Source organism: Schistocerca americana, chromosome 2 (assembly GCF_021461395.2).
Source record: "Schistocerca americana isolate TAMUIC-IGC-003095 chromosome 2, iqSchAmer2.1, whole genome shotgun sequence".
In the NCBI taxonomy this organism is placed as follows: Eukaryota; Metazoa; Arthropoda; class Insecta; order Orthoptera; family Acrididae; genus Schistocerca; species Schistocerca americana.
In genome coordinates this window covers 101,786,020-101,804,102 of record NC_060120.1, presented here as the reverse complement: position 1 = coordinate 101,804,102, position 18,083 = coordinate 101,786,020, and the positions used below count along the sequence as shown (strand labels likewise).

Here is an 18,083-nt window from a genome sequence, read left to right as displayed (position 1 = left end):
GCTCTGGTTTTCGGCAAAAAGAAAATCAGTGACAGCCCTCTGCTTGGAAGGCACCTCTGTTACAGACGCCATTTTGGTGGTTACGTATAGCACCGCCACCTACCGTAATGTAATGGAACTATAGGGTCAGAAGCAGGAATATTCCACGATTTCCCACAACAAATTCCGCATTTTCTTTTTCAACCAGAACTGGTTGAGGAAAAAGTTTGTTGCCATAGCTACAGATCACCCCTCGTATTTTTTCCATTAACATTACATCCATATTCGTTGGTTATCTGTAAAGCGCCAATTACAAAAGTACTGTGAATAGTTTGAGTAAGATGGTACTCGAAAAATTACGTGCAATGATTACAAAAGGTTCTCTTCTACATCTACATCTACATCCACACTCCGCAAGGCAGTGTGTGGCGGAGGGTACCTTGAGTACCCCTATCAGTTCTCCCTTCTATTTCAGTCTCGTATTGTTCGTGGAAAGATGGATTGTCGGTATGCCTCTGTGTGGGCTCTAATCTCTCTGATTTTATCCTCATGGTCTCTTCGCGAGTTATACGTAGGAGGGAGCAATATACTGCTTGACTCCTCGGTGAAGGTATGTTCTCGAAACTTCAACAAAAGCCCGTACCATTTAAATCACTCCTAATGCGTACTCCCAGATAATTTATGGAATTAACTGCTTCCAGTTTCTGACCCGCTATATTGTAGCTAAATGATAAGGGACCTTTCTTTCTGCGTAGTCACAGCACATTACACTTGTCTACATTGAGATTCAATTGCCATTCCCTGCACCATGCGTCAATTCGCTGCAGATCCTCCTGCATTTCAGTACAATTTTACATTGTTACAACCTCTCGATATTACACAGCATCGTCCGCAAAAAGCCTCAGTGAACTTCCGATGTCATCCACAAGGTCATTTATGTATATTGTGAATAGCAACGGTCCTACGACACTTCCCTGCGGCACACCTGAAATGACTCTTACTTCGGAAGACTTCTCTCCATTGAGAATGACATACTGCGTTCTGTTATCTAGGAACTCTTCAATCCAATCACACAACTGGTCTGATAGTCCATATGGTCTTACTTTGTTCATTAAACGACTGTGGGTAACTGTATCGAACACCTTGCAGAAGTCAAGACCCACGGCATCTACCTTGGAACCCGTGTCTATGGCCCTCTGAGTCTCGTGGACTAATAGCGCGAGCTGGGTTTCACACGATCGTCTTTTACGAAACCCATGCTGATTCCTACAGAGTAGATTTCTAGTCTCCAGAAAAGTCATTATACTCGAACATACGTGTTCCAAAATTCTACAACTGATCGACGTTAGAGATATAGGTCTAAAGTTCTGCATATCTGTACGACGTCCCTTCTTGAAAGCGGGGATGACCTGTGCCCTTTCCCAATCCTTTGGAACGCCACGCTCTTCTAGAGACCTACGGTACACCGCTCCAAGAAGGGGGGCAAGTTCCTCTGTGTAAAATCGAACTGGTATCCCATCAGGTCCAGCGGCCGTTCCTCTTTTGAGCGATTTTAATTGTTTCTCTAACCCTCTGTCATCTATTTTGATCTCTACCATTTTGTCATCTGTGCGACAATCTAGAGAAGGAACTACAGTGCAGCCTTCCTCTGTGAAACAGCTTTGGAAAAAGAGTTTAGTATTTCGGCCTTTAGTCTGTCGTCCTCTGTTACAGTACCATTTTGGTCTCACAGTGTCTGGACATTTTGTTTTGATCCACCTACCGCTTTGACATAAGACCAAAATTTCTTACGATTTTCTGCCAAGTCAGTACATAGAACTTTACATTCGAATTCATTGAACGCCTCTCGCATAGCCCTCCTAACACTACATTGCGCTTCGCGTAATTTTTGTTTGTTTGCAAGGCTATGGCTATGTTTATGTTTGCTGTGAATTTCCCTTTGCTTCCGCAGCAGTTTTCTAACTCGGTTGTTGTACCACGGTGGCTCTTTTCCATCTCTTACTATCTTGCTGGGCACATACTCATCTAACGCATATTGTACGATGGTTTTGAACTTTGTCCACTGATCCTCAACACTATCTGTATTTGAGACAAAACTTTTATGTTGAGCCATCAACATAAAAAATGGTGTTGCGGGGATTCTGTCTGCAAATGTGTGTGACCTTCGATTTGAAAATATACGAGGGTCAGTCAAAAAGTAATGCCTCCTATTTTTTTTTCTACGTTTAATTGTCAGGAAATTTAAATGCAATTACATAGGTTGAAAACCACAACATTGAGGATCATTTTGTCATTTTTCAATGTAATCTCCGCCCATCTCTACAGTTTTGGTCCATCTTTGAACAAGGGCATGTATCCCAGCACGGTAAAAATCACAGCTCTGCTTCCTAAGCCATTGACGCACGGATGTTTTGACGGCCTCCTCATCTTCAAAATGAATCCCACGATGAGCTTCTTTTAGTGGCCCGAACAGATGGAAGTCTGATGGTGCCAGGTCAGGGCTGTATGGGGGATGAGGCAAAACTTCCCATCCAATTTTGACAATCTCGTCAGAGGTGTGACGACTGGTGTGTGGTCTTGCATTGTCATGCAAAAGAAGAACATCTGCCATTGATTTTGTTGGGCGAACTCGCTGAAGACGTGCTTTAAGTTTGTTGAGGGTTGTGACGTATTGAACAGAATTTATTGTGCATCCCTGCTCCAAAAAATCAACCAGAATCACACCCTCTGTATCCCAGAAAACTGTTGCCATAACTTTCCCTGCCGATCGCACAGTTTTGAATTTTTTCTTCCTCGGCGAGCTTGTGTGACGCCACTCCATTGACTGCCTCTTTGATTCGGGTTCAAAAAAATGCACCCATGTTTCGTCCCCGGTCACAATTTTTTTCAGAAACTCATCTCCCTCCAAACGGAAGCGCTGCAAGTGTTGGGAGGCTATTGTTTTCCTTGCCTCTTTATTCTGATCGGTTAACATTCTTGGAACCCACCATGCACAAACTTTTGAGTACCCCAATTGTTTAATAATCGTAATCACACTGCCTTTACTAAGAGAAATAATGCGACACACTTCATCTGCAGTCACCCGACGGTCACCACGAATGATGTCATCAACTCGCTGAATGTTGTGTGGAGTCACTGCACTCACCGGCCTGCCGCTCCGCTTTTCGTCAGTCAACGGTGTTTGCCCTTCAGCTTCCTTACAACGACGAACCCATCGTCTAACAGTGCTGACATCCACTGTCACAACACCATACACCTTCTTCAGTCTTTCACGAATGCGTATGGGCGTTTCACCTTCTGCATTCAAGAATTCAATCACACAACGCTGTCTCAAACGAACATCGATGTCGGCCATCTTACAAACTTCTGCTGTGCTGCCACCTGTTGACACAGAAAGTTACTACTGCAGTGGATTGCAGAAGAAGGTTTGAGGAATGGCGCCAAATTCAAATTTTTCACTTAACTTAATTTCTTTAAGTAGAAAAAAAATGGGAGGCATTACTTTTTGACCGACCCCCGTATATTTCTCAGGGGAACATAAATCATTAGAAGCAGAAGCGGTAGGTTGTTATAGAAACATACGATTTATTGCGTAAAGAAGGCAGAGACTACAGGAGTAACACACTTTCGGTGGCGGCTCCGCCGAGGCCATCACATGCTTCAACCAAGGCAGATGCGTGTCGATGCGCGAGTAGATGCACGGCTTCAATGTCGTGCAGTTCAGGCACGATGAGACCACGCCCACCTGTCAGGGGAAAGAGGCCACAGTCAGAGCTGGCTGGTACCAGCCACCTGCCCTCGTCACCGCAGCGTGTCGTTGACAGACTTGCACATGTAACGTCCAAGACAAAATTAACAATCACTTGTAAGGCTTGTATATCGGGTCAGCACCAACTCACGATTACTAAGTCAGAAAACTAGGTTCGGCGGATGATATCACTCCATTGCAAGATGAAGATTCACTACGAGCAGACTGTGTGCTCATCTGAAATTTCTTGGCAAATAAAAACTGTGTGCCGGACGTGGAATCGAACTCGGAATCTACCTTTCAGGGCAAACGTTCATCCAACTGGCTTCGCCATGCATGACACACGATTGTCGCTGAAAGTCGTAATTCCGCTCGTACCTCTCTCCCTATTTTCCAGCTTTAGAGCACCTGCCCACGACAGGCAAAGGTTCCAGGTAACAGTCCCGTTCCAACAGGAAGTTTTAATTTGCCAAGGATTTTAAAGTCAGCACACTCTCCGTTTCAGGGTGAATGTTCATCCTCCAAACGTGCCTTACGTCGTGGCTAAGCCATTTCTCCTCAATATCGTCTCTTCCATGCGTACCAGTCAAACAAGGTATGCGGGAAAACTGTGAAAAGTAGGAGGGAGGTAATGGCAAATTATTGCTCACATGACCAGGCGTGAGTTGTGCTGGAGAGCTAAATTGGTACAGCACCTGCGACGAAAGGTAAGGTTTTGGTGTCGAGTCCCGGCCCAACACAGAGTCTGAATCTACCAGGAATTTTTATATGGTTTCATATTATTTTCCTATAACTAGTAACAACGTCAATACTTTAATTATAATTTTAATTAGCTATATGAATATACAGTTATATGAATATACAGCTAATTTAAAATATCTAAGACCTATATTTAAACAGTGACAGATGCGTACAATAACACTTTTGGTGTAAATTCCGGGTTCTTGTGACTTCCCGTGCATCGCCTTCTGACTATTTTCAAGCGTAAACTGCACGCCAGTAGCAGGCGGGAGGGCTCTGTGTGCCCTATCGATTCTGTAGCTCCATGTCACATAAAAACGGTAATGTGATGAAACTATACATAACGTAAACATCTCGTAGACGAAAACAGTGTTCAATAAGTTGCTGGGAAAGGGAAAGGTCACGTTCGCAACAGCGCTAGAAAACCAGAAGAAAATTTGAGCCTCCATCAGCTATTGCAAACTAGAGTGGCAATAACCATGAGATATTCCGAAATATGAAAGGTAGGTACAGGACATTTGGAGGAAACTCCATTGTCTCCAAGTCAAAAATAGCAGTTTACCCCTAAAGAAGAGTTTCAGAGATGTGTGTTTCTTCCATTATAACTTCTTGTAGTTTTTGCCGATGTTGCCATTTTTCTTAGTCTGAAGACTAGTGCCTCGTAAGTTTGCACGGAAACCCCACTACATAACTGCATAATTAATGCAACGTCCGTTCATGCGAGCCTGTATCCTGTTATCAATATTAAGCCTCTCGCTGCTACTCTTTTCTTCCAAATTCTTGAATTTTTATGTGATGATACCGAACCAGTTTCTTTTATAGAATTTCTCTTACCATTTTAGACTCCTTCTTATACCCTATTTATGCCATCCATCGTCTGTTTTCTGTTTGACATATGAACAATCCAGTCTACTACTTTTAGTGACCCATTGCCTAATATATTTCTCTCAGCATTACCTTGCCCTTGCTTTACTTTTGTTGATAGCCATCTTACAACATATTTTCAAAACCAATCCATTCCTACAGTTGTTATCAGATGAGAACCAAAAATCGTAAAGTAATTTATAAAATGCCTTTTAACGATCAGGCCTATATATCAACTACCGGTTTCGGTCATAGACCACTATCACTGGGTGTCTATCAACATCGAAACTGGAATCATTTGAGAAAATACATTGTGCTCGAAAATGATATAACTCAACAAAAACTTGGGTGCAAAATCAAATATGTATACTTACAAGGTAAAACAGTTCAGTTAAGATCAAATCTCATTTTCCTTTAAGTTGATACAGCATCAAGTTTCTCAAGATGAAAGCATCCAGTCAACGATCGTAATCCGTTCTTGAAATACTAACGAAGGTATCTCACAATGTTTGAAGTGAAATATACAGTTTACCACAGGAGAAAGGAATGAACGTAAAAGTGGGAAAGTTCCACATTTTCAGGGTAACATCAATGATAGTGCATTTGTAAGACATAGCCAACATAACAAGCAAATTTATATCATTAACAAAGCAAAGGACAGAATATGTTTACCAAACATCTTTGACAGACGGAAGACGTGCGAAATAGGGATAGTGAAAGTTACAGTGCACAAAATAAAAGAGAAGTCCACACAACATCACAAATACATAAATCATACTTATCGTGCAATAATATTCCAGTAATATAAACAACAGTCCCATAATTAAAGTGAAGCATCGTACATCAGGCGGTACCTAACCTACTACAACAAACTTTATGCAGTAATACTTAAGTGGATCATACAGGGTACAGATGCAGAAATGTCACAATGTAGATTTGCCTTTCTTCAAAATATCTTTTAAGATAAGTCATAGAGTCTGTATTGCCACAAATTTTTCCAGAAGCCAATGTTATCTTCCATCAGTCCAGCTTCTATCAATCATTCCATTCTTCTATAGACAATTTTTGCTACTAATGTCCATCCACGACTTACTCGAGATATACATAAAAGACGTGACTGTCGCAAGTGTAGTTTCACTTGGAGATTATACATCTCCATAGAGATTGAAAACAGGTAAGTAGCCCGACAAACTGTGAGGGATTGTAGAGGGTATCAGACTTTTCAGTCTTTATCTGATGTCCTGAATACTGTTAGGTTCATTGGGAGATTTTAGGTCTGATGTCCGTCATCTAACTTCGACGGTGTGTGTGTGTGTGTGTCTGATAATACAAAAAAATCACCTATTCAAACTTGGCTACTAGCAACACAAAAATGTCTTCGACAAAATTTTGGCCTCTTCATATTTTCGGTAGAAAATGGACATCTGAATGTTATGGCTACTTAGGATCCCGTCAATAGAAGTGGAACCAGTGGTACAATTCTTGAAAAGCCCGCACCACATGTTGACAGATGAAGTGCGTTTACCCAGTTCTGTCGCTTAGCGTGGGTTTTCAAGTGTCCCATACTGCATACAACGAATGTTCTACAATCGATGCTTCACCCGTTAACAAACTCTTGCGTATAAGAACAGCAGAACTTTCCAATTTTCGTAAACACCGTTCTGTGAACTATAACCGAATTAAAAAGTCTTTATCATGAAGCAGTTGCCGAGATGTAGAAAGTATTGCCTTTGCTGGAATGCAGCATGTTTGCAGAACAGTCGTTTGGTTCATTCCACTCCACATTCAACCTGCCTCGTCGTGCCACGTGGAGTGTTCCCATCAGTATTCAAATTCTCATGTAGGCTGAGAGTGGACACACCCCATATTAATGTCAACTAACAGTTCTCTGGATACTTCTGATAAGACAGTGTATATGATCAAGTTCAACACAAGTTATGTTACTGAAGTCCGATTTGAAGTTTCTTCCTTGTGCCACGGTACAAATTATAACGTTCAGTTTAAACGAAAACATAACCAAAATTCTGTACCTATAAACGTTAAAAACTATGAGGACCTCGATATGTGAGAAAATGTGCCGCATCCAACAGTAGTAACCCAGCAATAGCCGCACCAGGATTATTTCGTCGTTCTGGATACATTTTGTGTGGCCCGTCCAAGCTGCATTACCCCTATATGTACAGGGTGAGTCACCTGCCCCTACCGATGTAGTTTTATGCAACCCTCAATGTCCAGACTATCTTCAAAAGTCATGCAAGAGATTTTCTCATTCTTTCACTCACTATGTGCAGAGCTGTAGCTCCACAGAAAAAGTGAACGGGAACTTTTTGTAGGAAATTTAATGTGGTTAAATATTTGTTGGGATACGTTTTAGCTGGAGGCCACAGATTTCGAGTTATTCAAGAAAAACGTAAAAAGTTATCTGTAAACGCACCAATATACAAACGCTTTACCTACTGCACTTGGTTCCTTCAAGCTGCGTGGAGTTCTGTGTACAGATGAATGCAAGTTCACTAGGGACTGTGTTCTGAATTGATGGAAGAGCCACGTCTGGGCAGACAAAAACCTTCGTGTCATGCATGTTCAAAGATTTCAGCACCAGTTTGGTATTGATGTGTGGGCAGGTATTCTTTACGGCCACGTGAAGCGGCCATACCTTCTTCCCCTCAAGCTAACTGGTCCTGCGTGCTTGAGCTTCCTACAAAACGTCGTGGACTCGTTCTTGGAAGCTGTGCCACTGAATGTCAGTCAGAAAATGTGGTTTCCATGATAGTGTATCACCTTACTTTTCACGTGCGGTTGGGAAACATCGCAACGGACGCTATGGGGAAAGACTGACAGGTCGAAGCGGTCCAACTGCGTGACCGCCAAGATCTCTGGATTTAACTCCTATGGTCTACTTGTTGTGGGATCGTATGCAGGTAATTTACGAGACTCCTGTAGAGGCAGAAGGAAGATCTGGTGCCACGATTTCTGGCCGCTGTACTAGAAACTGAAGAGTCAACAGATGGAACTGAGAGATTGCGTCGTAAGTACAATGTCTGTAACAACGTTCATGGTCACCACATCGAGCTGCAGACGCAGTGCATCAGTACTCTTTTCTACATAGAGTACGCTGGTTTTTCCTATGTCTTGGAAAAATGTAAACACGTAATGTTTAAGTGTTAATACAAAAAGGTGAGCTTCAATGTTAAATGGATGTTTCGCTATGTTTCTTTTCGAATTGTTCCCTAGTGAAACGTCCCCTTTTTGAACAATTATACATGACTGTGCTTAAACTGACACACAATATTTTGTTAGCGCAACGCAATCTGACTTTCAAAATTCCCTACAAAAGAATGGCCCTGACTAACATTAAACTATACCTTTCACAAATCACTTACCTCACAAAAATCTTCGCTGCTCAAGCTACTGCAATACAGCGAGCGCCACTACTGCCAGCTAAATAAAAGATTCAAACTATGGAAGGCACTAACTACTGATAGGGATAGTTAGCAAATGAAAGATATTAATAGAGAACAAACAATGTATTTACCTTGATATCATCATATATAAATATAGCAGTTCATGACAAATTACAAATCTCCGCCATCTCTCTCCCCACACCCACCACTGCTGGCGGCTCACCTCCAACTGCACAACGCTACGCGCTGTTCACAGCCAGCTGCCTAACACTACAATGGCGAGTATTACAACAATGCAAAGCAGCCACAGACAATGCAAAGCAGCCACAGACTGCACGCAGCACAGCCAGTGATTTTCATACAGAGGTGGCGTTACAAATAAAAAAACCTAAACAGCCTACTTACACTAGTAACTGCACTGTGTCACACCTAATTCAATTCATCAAGGAGAAGTGGATGACTTAAGCATCTGAAATGAAACCGTCGTAGAACGGAACATGGGTTCCTATTCAAAATATTATCTACTCACTCCCCTCTACAAATTACAGAAATTTGTAATTGGAATTTCCGAATACCTTGTATACCCCACCAGGCGTGGTAATAAGGCTGAACACGAACAGTAATGCACTCAGATGCACGTCTTACCTCGTCTTAGGCATTTTCACGTACAAGAATTTGTGTGCCCGCCGCTGATGAGTACGTCTACGGAGATACGCCGACATACGGCCATGTTGAGGCGTAGCGCCGTATACCGATCCTGCCTTGGAGGCGGTTAAGTGGGAGATGTGTCTCAGAGCTGGATAGTGACAGATGGTGACGCGAGACTGGACGCGCACGTAGTTTATGTATCAGCCGATAGAGGACAATATTGAATAGGAGTACTGTGATTTTAGTTTCGATTGTGCCCACTACAGTGCACTAAAGTAATAGAATGTTTTTCATAAACTGTTCTAGTATTTTCATAAAGTGTTACTATGCTTTTTTGTATGTAGAATGTTATAAATGTGTTTTAGCAGTATGAATGATGCGTGAGTGTGGTTTAAGGTCAATATGAAGATAATTGTTTAACGATTTATGTAGTAGGGTGTAGTGTATGGATATGGACAAAGGGGATCTTTGTAGAATAGATTTGTAAAGTAAGTTTATGGTAAAGGGAAAGTAAATTCAGGTATAAATAACAATAGTAAATAATTTTATGCATCAGCAAAACTCCAGCATATTAGATAATTACGTCGGTAAAAAGTGCAGGCATTAGATTTACGGTTTGGCCATTGGTTATTGATGAAAAGCGCGGACTGACGCGGGAGAATGTTGTTCAGCTATTGGCTGTTGAGTAAACTGACCAATGGTAAAGCAATATTCTTCGCGCGCTTTTCTCGGCTGGCAGAGAAGACTTAGAGTATTCTAGAGAGGAGTCGAAGCCTAGCCATGAAAGAGATCGGACGTGTGCAGTAGTAGTTCCGATGGAAATAATAAGTTGCCGGATCTAGCAGTGTTTCATACATCAAAAGTGTTGGAAAGTGACGGCATAATTATGCCGATGTGTGTGTAGAAATTTCGGAATTTTTAACTGAATTTTGTGACGAGATAAGACATATATTCCGCGTGGCGTATTGAGCAGGTCGGTGGCTAAAAACTGTGACTGCATTTGGTACCGACAGACTTAATATTTGGCGACCATTGTCAATCAAAAACAATCAGTATTTTTGCAGCTATCACGTTTTCGGGAAATGAAACACCATAAAACTGCTAACGTGAGTGAAAGGGATTGTCAGTGACTGTGTTAAGACTAGCACGGGCTTGGCAGTGATAGTTGTTAATGTAAGATTCAGAATATATTAACTGAGGACAAAATTTCCAACCTTTCATTTCATATGAAAACTTTCTCCCGAAACGTAGATTAGTGACTTTAATTGCAGCCTGGTTGACGTCGAAGTACAGTAGGTTTCACTCGGCTTCCCTACTGATGATCTGCTGAGACAATGTTCACGGGTAGGTGCAGGTCCGTCGTAAAGGGACGGAAGGAACCGCGCCGCCGCAATGTCTTCTAGGTGCTTCACTTTCTTTAGCCGGGCAGTGTATATGCACACCCACTAGCGAGCGAAACCATTAGATTTCCGTAACAGCTTCCCGATCTCGAACGTGCGTTACAGTGATTCACTAATGGCTCACCTGAAAGCCGCGGCACATGAGAGGCGAACCAGAGTCGCCCATGCAGCCGACCACATTCTCCGCGTACGTGCAGAGATTCGCAGTAGCGTCCAGATCTCTCTCCGTCTTATCAGAGCAATCTTCGATGTCCAACAGAGACACTTTCATCTCAAACAGCAGCTTCGGCCCCCTGTGAACATTCGCAAGCCTAGTCCAGTCGTCCGCTGGCCAAAGTGTTAAGAATCTACTTCCAATCAACATTTACGTCGTGTTGCAACATACAGTGTCGGAAAAAAGCTGTAAAATCAAAATTTTAAAAAAGAAGTGAACTAATGAAACTTCTGGAATACATTTGTCTAGGTAACACATTTAAGTGATGAACATTGCAAGATCACAAGGTAACGTAAGCCCCAGATAAGCTCTTAAAACTAAACTCCGTCCGAACAGGCCAGGCTCAACGGTACCGACCGGTCGCCCTGTCATCTTCAGCCCACAGCATCACTGGATGCGGATATGGAGGAGCATGTGATCAGCGAACAGGTCTTCTGGCAGTATGTTAGCTTACAAGACCGGAGCCGCTACTTCTCAATCAAGAAGGTCCTCAGTTTGCCTCACAAGCGCTTGCCAACAGCGCTCGGCAGACCGGATGGTCACCCATCCAAGTGCTAGCCCAGCCCGACCGCGCCTAACTTCGGTGATCTGACGGGAACCGGTGTTATCATTGGGGCAAGGAATTGGAGATAAGACCTTGCAAAAGTGATATGCAGGTACATTAATAACCCGTGTAACAGACAGAACGTTGAATGCAAGCATGCGAACGTGTATGCATTGTGTTGTGGACGAGTCGGATCCGAGTTCGTGGGATGGAGTTACATACCTGTTGCACTTGGTCGGTCACTATAGGGACGGTTAATACTGTTTGCTAACGACACTTTAGTTGTCGTCCGATGATGTCCGATATGTGGTAGACCGGAGACAGATCTGGTGATCGAGCAGGCCAAGGCAACATGTCGACACTGTATACAGCATGTTGGGTTACAACAGCGGTTGTTGTTGTTGTTGTGGTCTTCAGTCCTGAGACTGGTTTGATGCAGCTCTCCATGCTACTCTATCCTGTGCAAGCTTCTTCATCTCCCAGTACCTACTGCAACCTACATCCTTCTGAATCTGCTTAGTGTATTCATCTCTTGGTTTCCCTATACGATTTTTACCCTCCATGCTGCCCTCCAATGCTAAATTTGTGATCCCTTGATGCCTCATAACATGCCCTACCAACCGATCCCTTCTTCTAGTCAAGTTGTGCCACAAACTTCTCTTCTACCCAATCCTATTCAATACCTTCTCATTAGTTACGTGATCTACCCACCTTATCTTCAGCATTCTTCTGCAGCACCACATTTCGAAAGCTTCTATTCTCTTCTCGTCCAAACCAGTTATCGTCCATGTTTCACTTCCATACATGGCTACACTCCATACAAATACATTCAGAAACGACTTCCTGACACTTAAATCTATACTCGATGTTAACAAATTTCTCTTCTTCAGAAACGATTTCCTTGCCATTGCCAGTCTACATTTTATATCCTCTCCACTTCGATCATCATCAGTTATTTTACTCCCTAAATAGCAAAACTCCTTTACTACTTTAAGTGTCTCATTTCCTAATCTAATTCCCTCAGCATCACCCGATTTAATTTGACTACATTCCATTATCCTCGTTTTGCTTTTGTTGATGTTCATCTTATATCCTCCTTTCAAGACACTGTCCATTCCGTTCAACTGCTCTTCCAAGTCCTTTGCTGTCTCTGACAGAATTACAATGTCATCGGCGAACCTCAAAGTTTTTACTTCTTACCTACTCCGAATTTTTCTTTTGTTTCCTTTATCTAGCCACAACAGCGGTATGTGGGCGACAATCATCCAGTTGGAAAACTCCTCCTGGAATGCTGTTCACGAATGGCAGCATAGGATATCGAATCACCAGACTGACGTATGAATTTGCAGTTGTGTAGCGCTGAATAACCACTAGAGTACTCCATCTGTCATACGAAATCACACCCCATACCATAGCTCCATGTGTAGATCCAGTGTGTCTAGCACGCAGGTAGGTTGGTTGCAGGCCCTCAACAGGCTCCCTTGTACCCACCATACGGCCATACCTTTCGTCAGAAAACGCAATAGATTTCCGCTTTGCCTTCCAATGAGCTCTTGCTTCACATCACTGAAGTCTCATATGGCGGTGGTTTGGGATCAGTGCAATGTAAACTACACAGCGTCTGGTTTGGAGGTGTCCGTGAACTAACCGATTTGTAACAGTTCGTCGTCTCACTATGGTGCCACTGCTGCTCAGATAGCCACTGCAGATGAAGTGCGATGTTCCACAGCCATACGCTGACCACAGTGCTCTTCGCTCTCTGTAACACCAAGTGGCTGTTCAGAGGCCGGTCTTCTTGTGATAGTAGATTCCCATGACCACCACTGCCAGAAATCATGTACAGTGGCTAGATTCCTGCCTAGTGCTTTTGCAGTATCGCAGAAGGAGAGGTCAGTTTCTCGTACCCAATTACGTGACCTCGTTCAAGCTCAGAGAATTGTTGATAATGGCATCTTTATCGCCTTAAAGGCATTTTTGAGTAAATCAACTCAACACGTGCAATCCAAAGCGTAACTAACACTCAAGACCGTTACAGCGTGTATTTAAAGCAAACCTGATTTGCATCCACATAGTCTCGCTACTACCGCTACTCTTTTGTGACTGGTGCGAAATTTGAATCAAGCATCTTTCAGGGGTAGAAACGCGCCTACCAAATTTAGTTTGTATTCACAAAACTTCTTGTTGGTGTTGTGATCCCTTTCGTGTCAGTGTATAACTACAAGGAGTTTGCTTGTAGTAGGCTGTAACATGACAGGCAGGATCACCTGAATGTCTGTGCAGGGCATAACACTACCACTGCTCTTTATTTACGTTCTGAAACTATATTGGTGACCAGTTATGGTGTATAGCAACAGTGCAGTGTTATCCTCTGAAAGGAATTTTGTTGGGTTGACTGCGATTTACCTAACGTAGGTGGTTTATCGGAGTGAAAGTCAGAATTACGTAAATATTTAAACAGTAACAAACAATATTTTACCTGTCCATACTGTTCAAAGAATGAAGAAAAACGCTCGCCAGCCTAATTAGACATGAGAATGATTAACATCTCTTTTCAAAGATTAAGATATAAGCAACTTTAATGGAAAGACTCAGCCTATACTTTTCTGTTACGAAAATGCAATGAACGCAGATACAAGCACCAACAAACGTTATAGTGGTAAAGTGAGTACCGACAGTCTTAGTAAATAACAAACCTATTCTCACCAACACAACAAACACTGATGCACTTTTCTATATTAACACTTTGTCAAACTGAGTAACTTCATTAACACTATTACTGCAAGTCGATACTGAATTAGGAATTGGGTATGAATTGCTTCAAATCGACAAAAACCTTTCTACATAGCATGAATTTAAATATAGTTCACTTGCAAGCATATTCTCACTATTCTTTAAAGAAAAGAGGTAACTGTTCTAATGGATAATGAAATTCCTAGCCACTTTACCTTCAGTGAGTATAAAACGGTGAGTGGGTACACATAAACTGATATTACACTTATTAAAACACAATGAGCACACAACTCAACATAAATATCAAGTGTAGTTAGAACTTTTTATAATAAAGTAACTTTCTGCATTTCGGAATCTTTCAATGGAGAGGGCCATTAATCTTGACCACTGTAGTAAAGCAAACTAAACACACTTTCATAAACAATTTAAAGAATGCCAAGTTAAGAAAACTGTTTCATAGTTCTTTACCTTTTTGACCAGAAGTGAGAAATTTTGAAAGATCACAAAACGAAAATTATTAAAAAGTTCAGATACCGGGAGGCTCTCACAAAAGCTACACTTACTTCCTCCCACGACTTCACCAAAATCCATAATAATTTTAGACAAGTTATTTCACTCAATTTTGAACAAATTTAATTAGGTAATTAGGTAATGGCGTCGAGGAGTGGAAACATTCCTGTAACTAGAGAGGCACACACCCAGGGGTCACTGATTCCGCCGCTGTTCCGCACGGTCGAAGACGCAACAAATCCACTGAAAAGACTGCCTGCACTGCGTTTGTCAGTTTTCTATTCGAGTTTTCCTCTATGTTAATGGATCCTTTTCAGACAGCATTGATGGAGTTGTCTAAAAAACTCCATGAAGGACAGCTCGTTTTCTACTATTGAAAAATTGGAGGGAAGGGGGGGGGGGGAGGGGGAAATTCCACCGTCTACAAACTCTAGGGATCGATCGAAGAGAGGTTCCGGAACAAAAAAGGTTTAATGAACTTATGGCCGGAAATGCATGGTTTCCGTGCTAGATTCAGTCATATATTGTTACAGAGACTGCACCCTAATAGGTGTTGCGCCATGCAGCCACAGTTAAAGAATGTGCAGAAAATTGATTCCATGTGCCTCAACGGATACGTGTAGGCGCTGTAGAATGTTCCGTCTTACACTCCGGCCGCTGTGGCCGAGCGGTTCTAGGCACTTCAGTCCGGAACCACGCTGCTGCTACGGTCGCAGGTTCGAATCCTTTTCGGGCATGCGTGTGTGTGATATCCTTAGGTTGGTTAGGTTTAAGTAGTTCTGAGTCTAGGGGACTGATGACCTCAGATGTTAATTCCCATAGTGCTTAGAGCCATTTGAACCATTTGAACCGTCTTACACGTTCACGTAGGCCAGGCATCATCCGATCCGTGTCAAAGGAAGCATGAATACGCTGCTACAGTGTCTCCGCATCTGGAATGGGCTCTGCATACACGACAGTTTAGAGATGGTCCCATAACCAGGATTCGTACGGGTCGAGATCCCGTAAATGAGCAGGCCATGCAACTGGATCCTCTCGTCCGATCCATTGACGTTAGTGGCGGAGTGGGCTGGAGAAGGAGCTGGAGCTGGAGCTGGAGCTGCAGCTGGAGCTGGAGCAGGGAGCTCCAATGTCAGGCGCGTAATGGGGCCCCTTAGGGATATGGCAGCAAGAGAGGGGAAGAAAACCAATGTGCACTCCGTGTGTATACCGGGGGGAGTCATTCCAGATGTGGAAAGGGTCCTTCCGGATGCCATGAAGGGTACGGGGTGCACCCATCTGCAGGTGGTCGCTCCTGTCGGCACCAATGATGTGTGTCGCTATGGGTCCGAGGAAATCCTCTCTGGCTTCCGGCGGCTATCTGATTTGGTGAAGACTGCCAGTCTCGCTAGCGGGATGAAAGCAGAGCTCACCATCTGCAGCATCGTCGACAGGACTAACTGCGGACCTTTGGTACAGAGCCGAGTGGAGGGTCTGAATCAGAGGCTGAGACGGTTCTGCGACCGTGTGGGCTGCAGATTCCTCAACTTGCGCCATAGGGTGGTGGGCTTTCGGGTTCCGCTGGATAGGTCTGGAGTCCACTACACGCAACAAGCGGCTACACGGGTAGCAGGGGTTGTGTGGCGTGGGCTGGGCGGATTTTTAGGTTAGATGGCCTTGGGCAAGTACAGAAAGGGCAACAGCCTCAACGGGTGCAGGGCAAAGTCATGACATGCGGGGACCAAGCAGCAATCGGTATTGTAATTGTAAACTGTCGAAGCTGCGTTGGTAAAGTACCGGAACTTCAAGCGCTGATAGAAAGCACCGAAGCCGAAATCGTTACAGGTACAGAAAGCTAGTTGAAGCCAGAGATAAATTCTGCCGAAATTTTTACAAAGGTACAGTCGGTGTTTAGAAAGGATAGATTGCATGCAACCGGTGGTGGAGTGTTCATCGCTGTTAGTAGTAGTTTATCCTGTAGTGAAATAGAAGTGGATAGTTCCTGTGAATTATTATGGGTGGAGGTTACACTCAACAACCGAGCTAGGTTAATAATTGGCTCCTTTTACCGACCTCCCGACTCAGCAGCATTAGTGGCGGAACAACTGAGAGAAAATTTGGAATACATTTCACATAAATTTTCTCAGCATGTTATAGTCTTAGGTGGAGATTTCAGTTTACCAGATATAGACTGGGACACTCAGATGTTTAGGACGGGTGGTAGGGACAGAGCATCGAGTGACATTATACTGAGTGCTCTATCCGAAAATTACCTCGAGCAATTAAACTGAGAACCAACTCGTGGAGATAACATCTTGGACCTATTGATAACAAACAGACCCGAACTTTTCGACTCTGTATGTACAGAACAGGGAATCAGTGATCATAAGGCCGTTGCAGCATCCCTGAATATGGAAGTTAGTAGGAATATAAAAAAAGGGAGGAAGGTTTATCTGTTTAGCAAGAGTAATAGAATGCAGATTTCAGACTACCTAACAGATCAAAACGAAAATTTGTGTTCCGACACTGACAATGTTGAGTGTTTATGCAAAAAGTTCAAGGCAATCGTAAAATACGTTTTAGACAGGTACGTGCCGAGTAAAACTGCGAGGGACGGAAAAAACCCACCGTGGTACAACAACAAAGATAGGAAACTATTGCGAAAGCGAAGAGAGCTTCACTCTAAGTTTAAACGCAGCCAAAACCTCTCAGACAAACAGAAGCTAAACGATGTCAAAGTTAGCGTAAGGAGGGCTATGCGTGAAGCGTTCAGTGAATTCGAACGTAAAATTCTATGTACCGACTTGACAGAAAATCCTAGGAAGTTCTGGTCTTACGTTAAATCAGTAAGTGGCTCGAAACAGCATATCCAGACACTCCGGGATGATGATGGCATTGAAACAGAGGATGACACGCGTAAAGCTGAAATACTAAACGCCTTTTTCCAAAGCTGTTTCACAGAGGAAGACCGCACTGCAGTTCCTTCTCTAAATCCTCGCACAAACGAAAAAATGGTTGACATCGAAATAAGTGTCCAAGGAATAGAAAAGCAACTGGAATCACTCAGCAGAGGAAAGTACACTGGACCTGACGGGATTCCAATTCGATTCTACACAGAGTACGCGAAAGAACTTGCCCCCCTTCTAACAGCCGTTTACCGCAAGTCTCTATAGGAACGGATGATTCCAAATGATTGGAAAAGAGCACAGGTAGTCCCAGTCTTCAAGAAGGGTCGTCGATCAGATGCGCAAAACTATAGACCTATATCTCTGACGTCGATCTGTTGTAGAATTTTAGAACATGTTTTTTGCTCGAGTATCAT

General features: G+C 43.1%; 1 protein-coding gene across 1 annotated transcript in view; it reads right to left on the bottom strand.

Annotated features, from left to right (window-relative positions):
• Positions 1 to 218: 218 nt before the first annotated feature.
• Positions 219 to 18,083, bottom strand: part of LOC124593809 (cationic trypsin-like) — a 64,411-nt gene continuing 46,546 nt past the window's right edge. Inside the window, exons 3-5 of the mRNA XM_047132156.1 lie at positions 10,909 to 11,077; positions 3,605 to 3,724; positions 219 to 275 (exon numbers count right to left, since the gene is read on the bottom strand). Coding sequence (XP_046988112.1) covers positions 219 to 275; positions 3,605 to 3,724; positions 10,909 to 11,077 — 346 coding nt within the window. The remainder of the gene's footprint in view (positions 276 to 3,604; positions 3,725 to 10,908; positions 11,078 to 18,083) is intronic.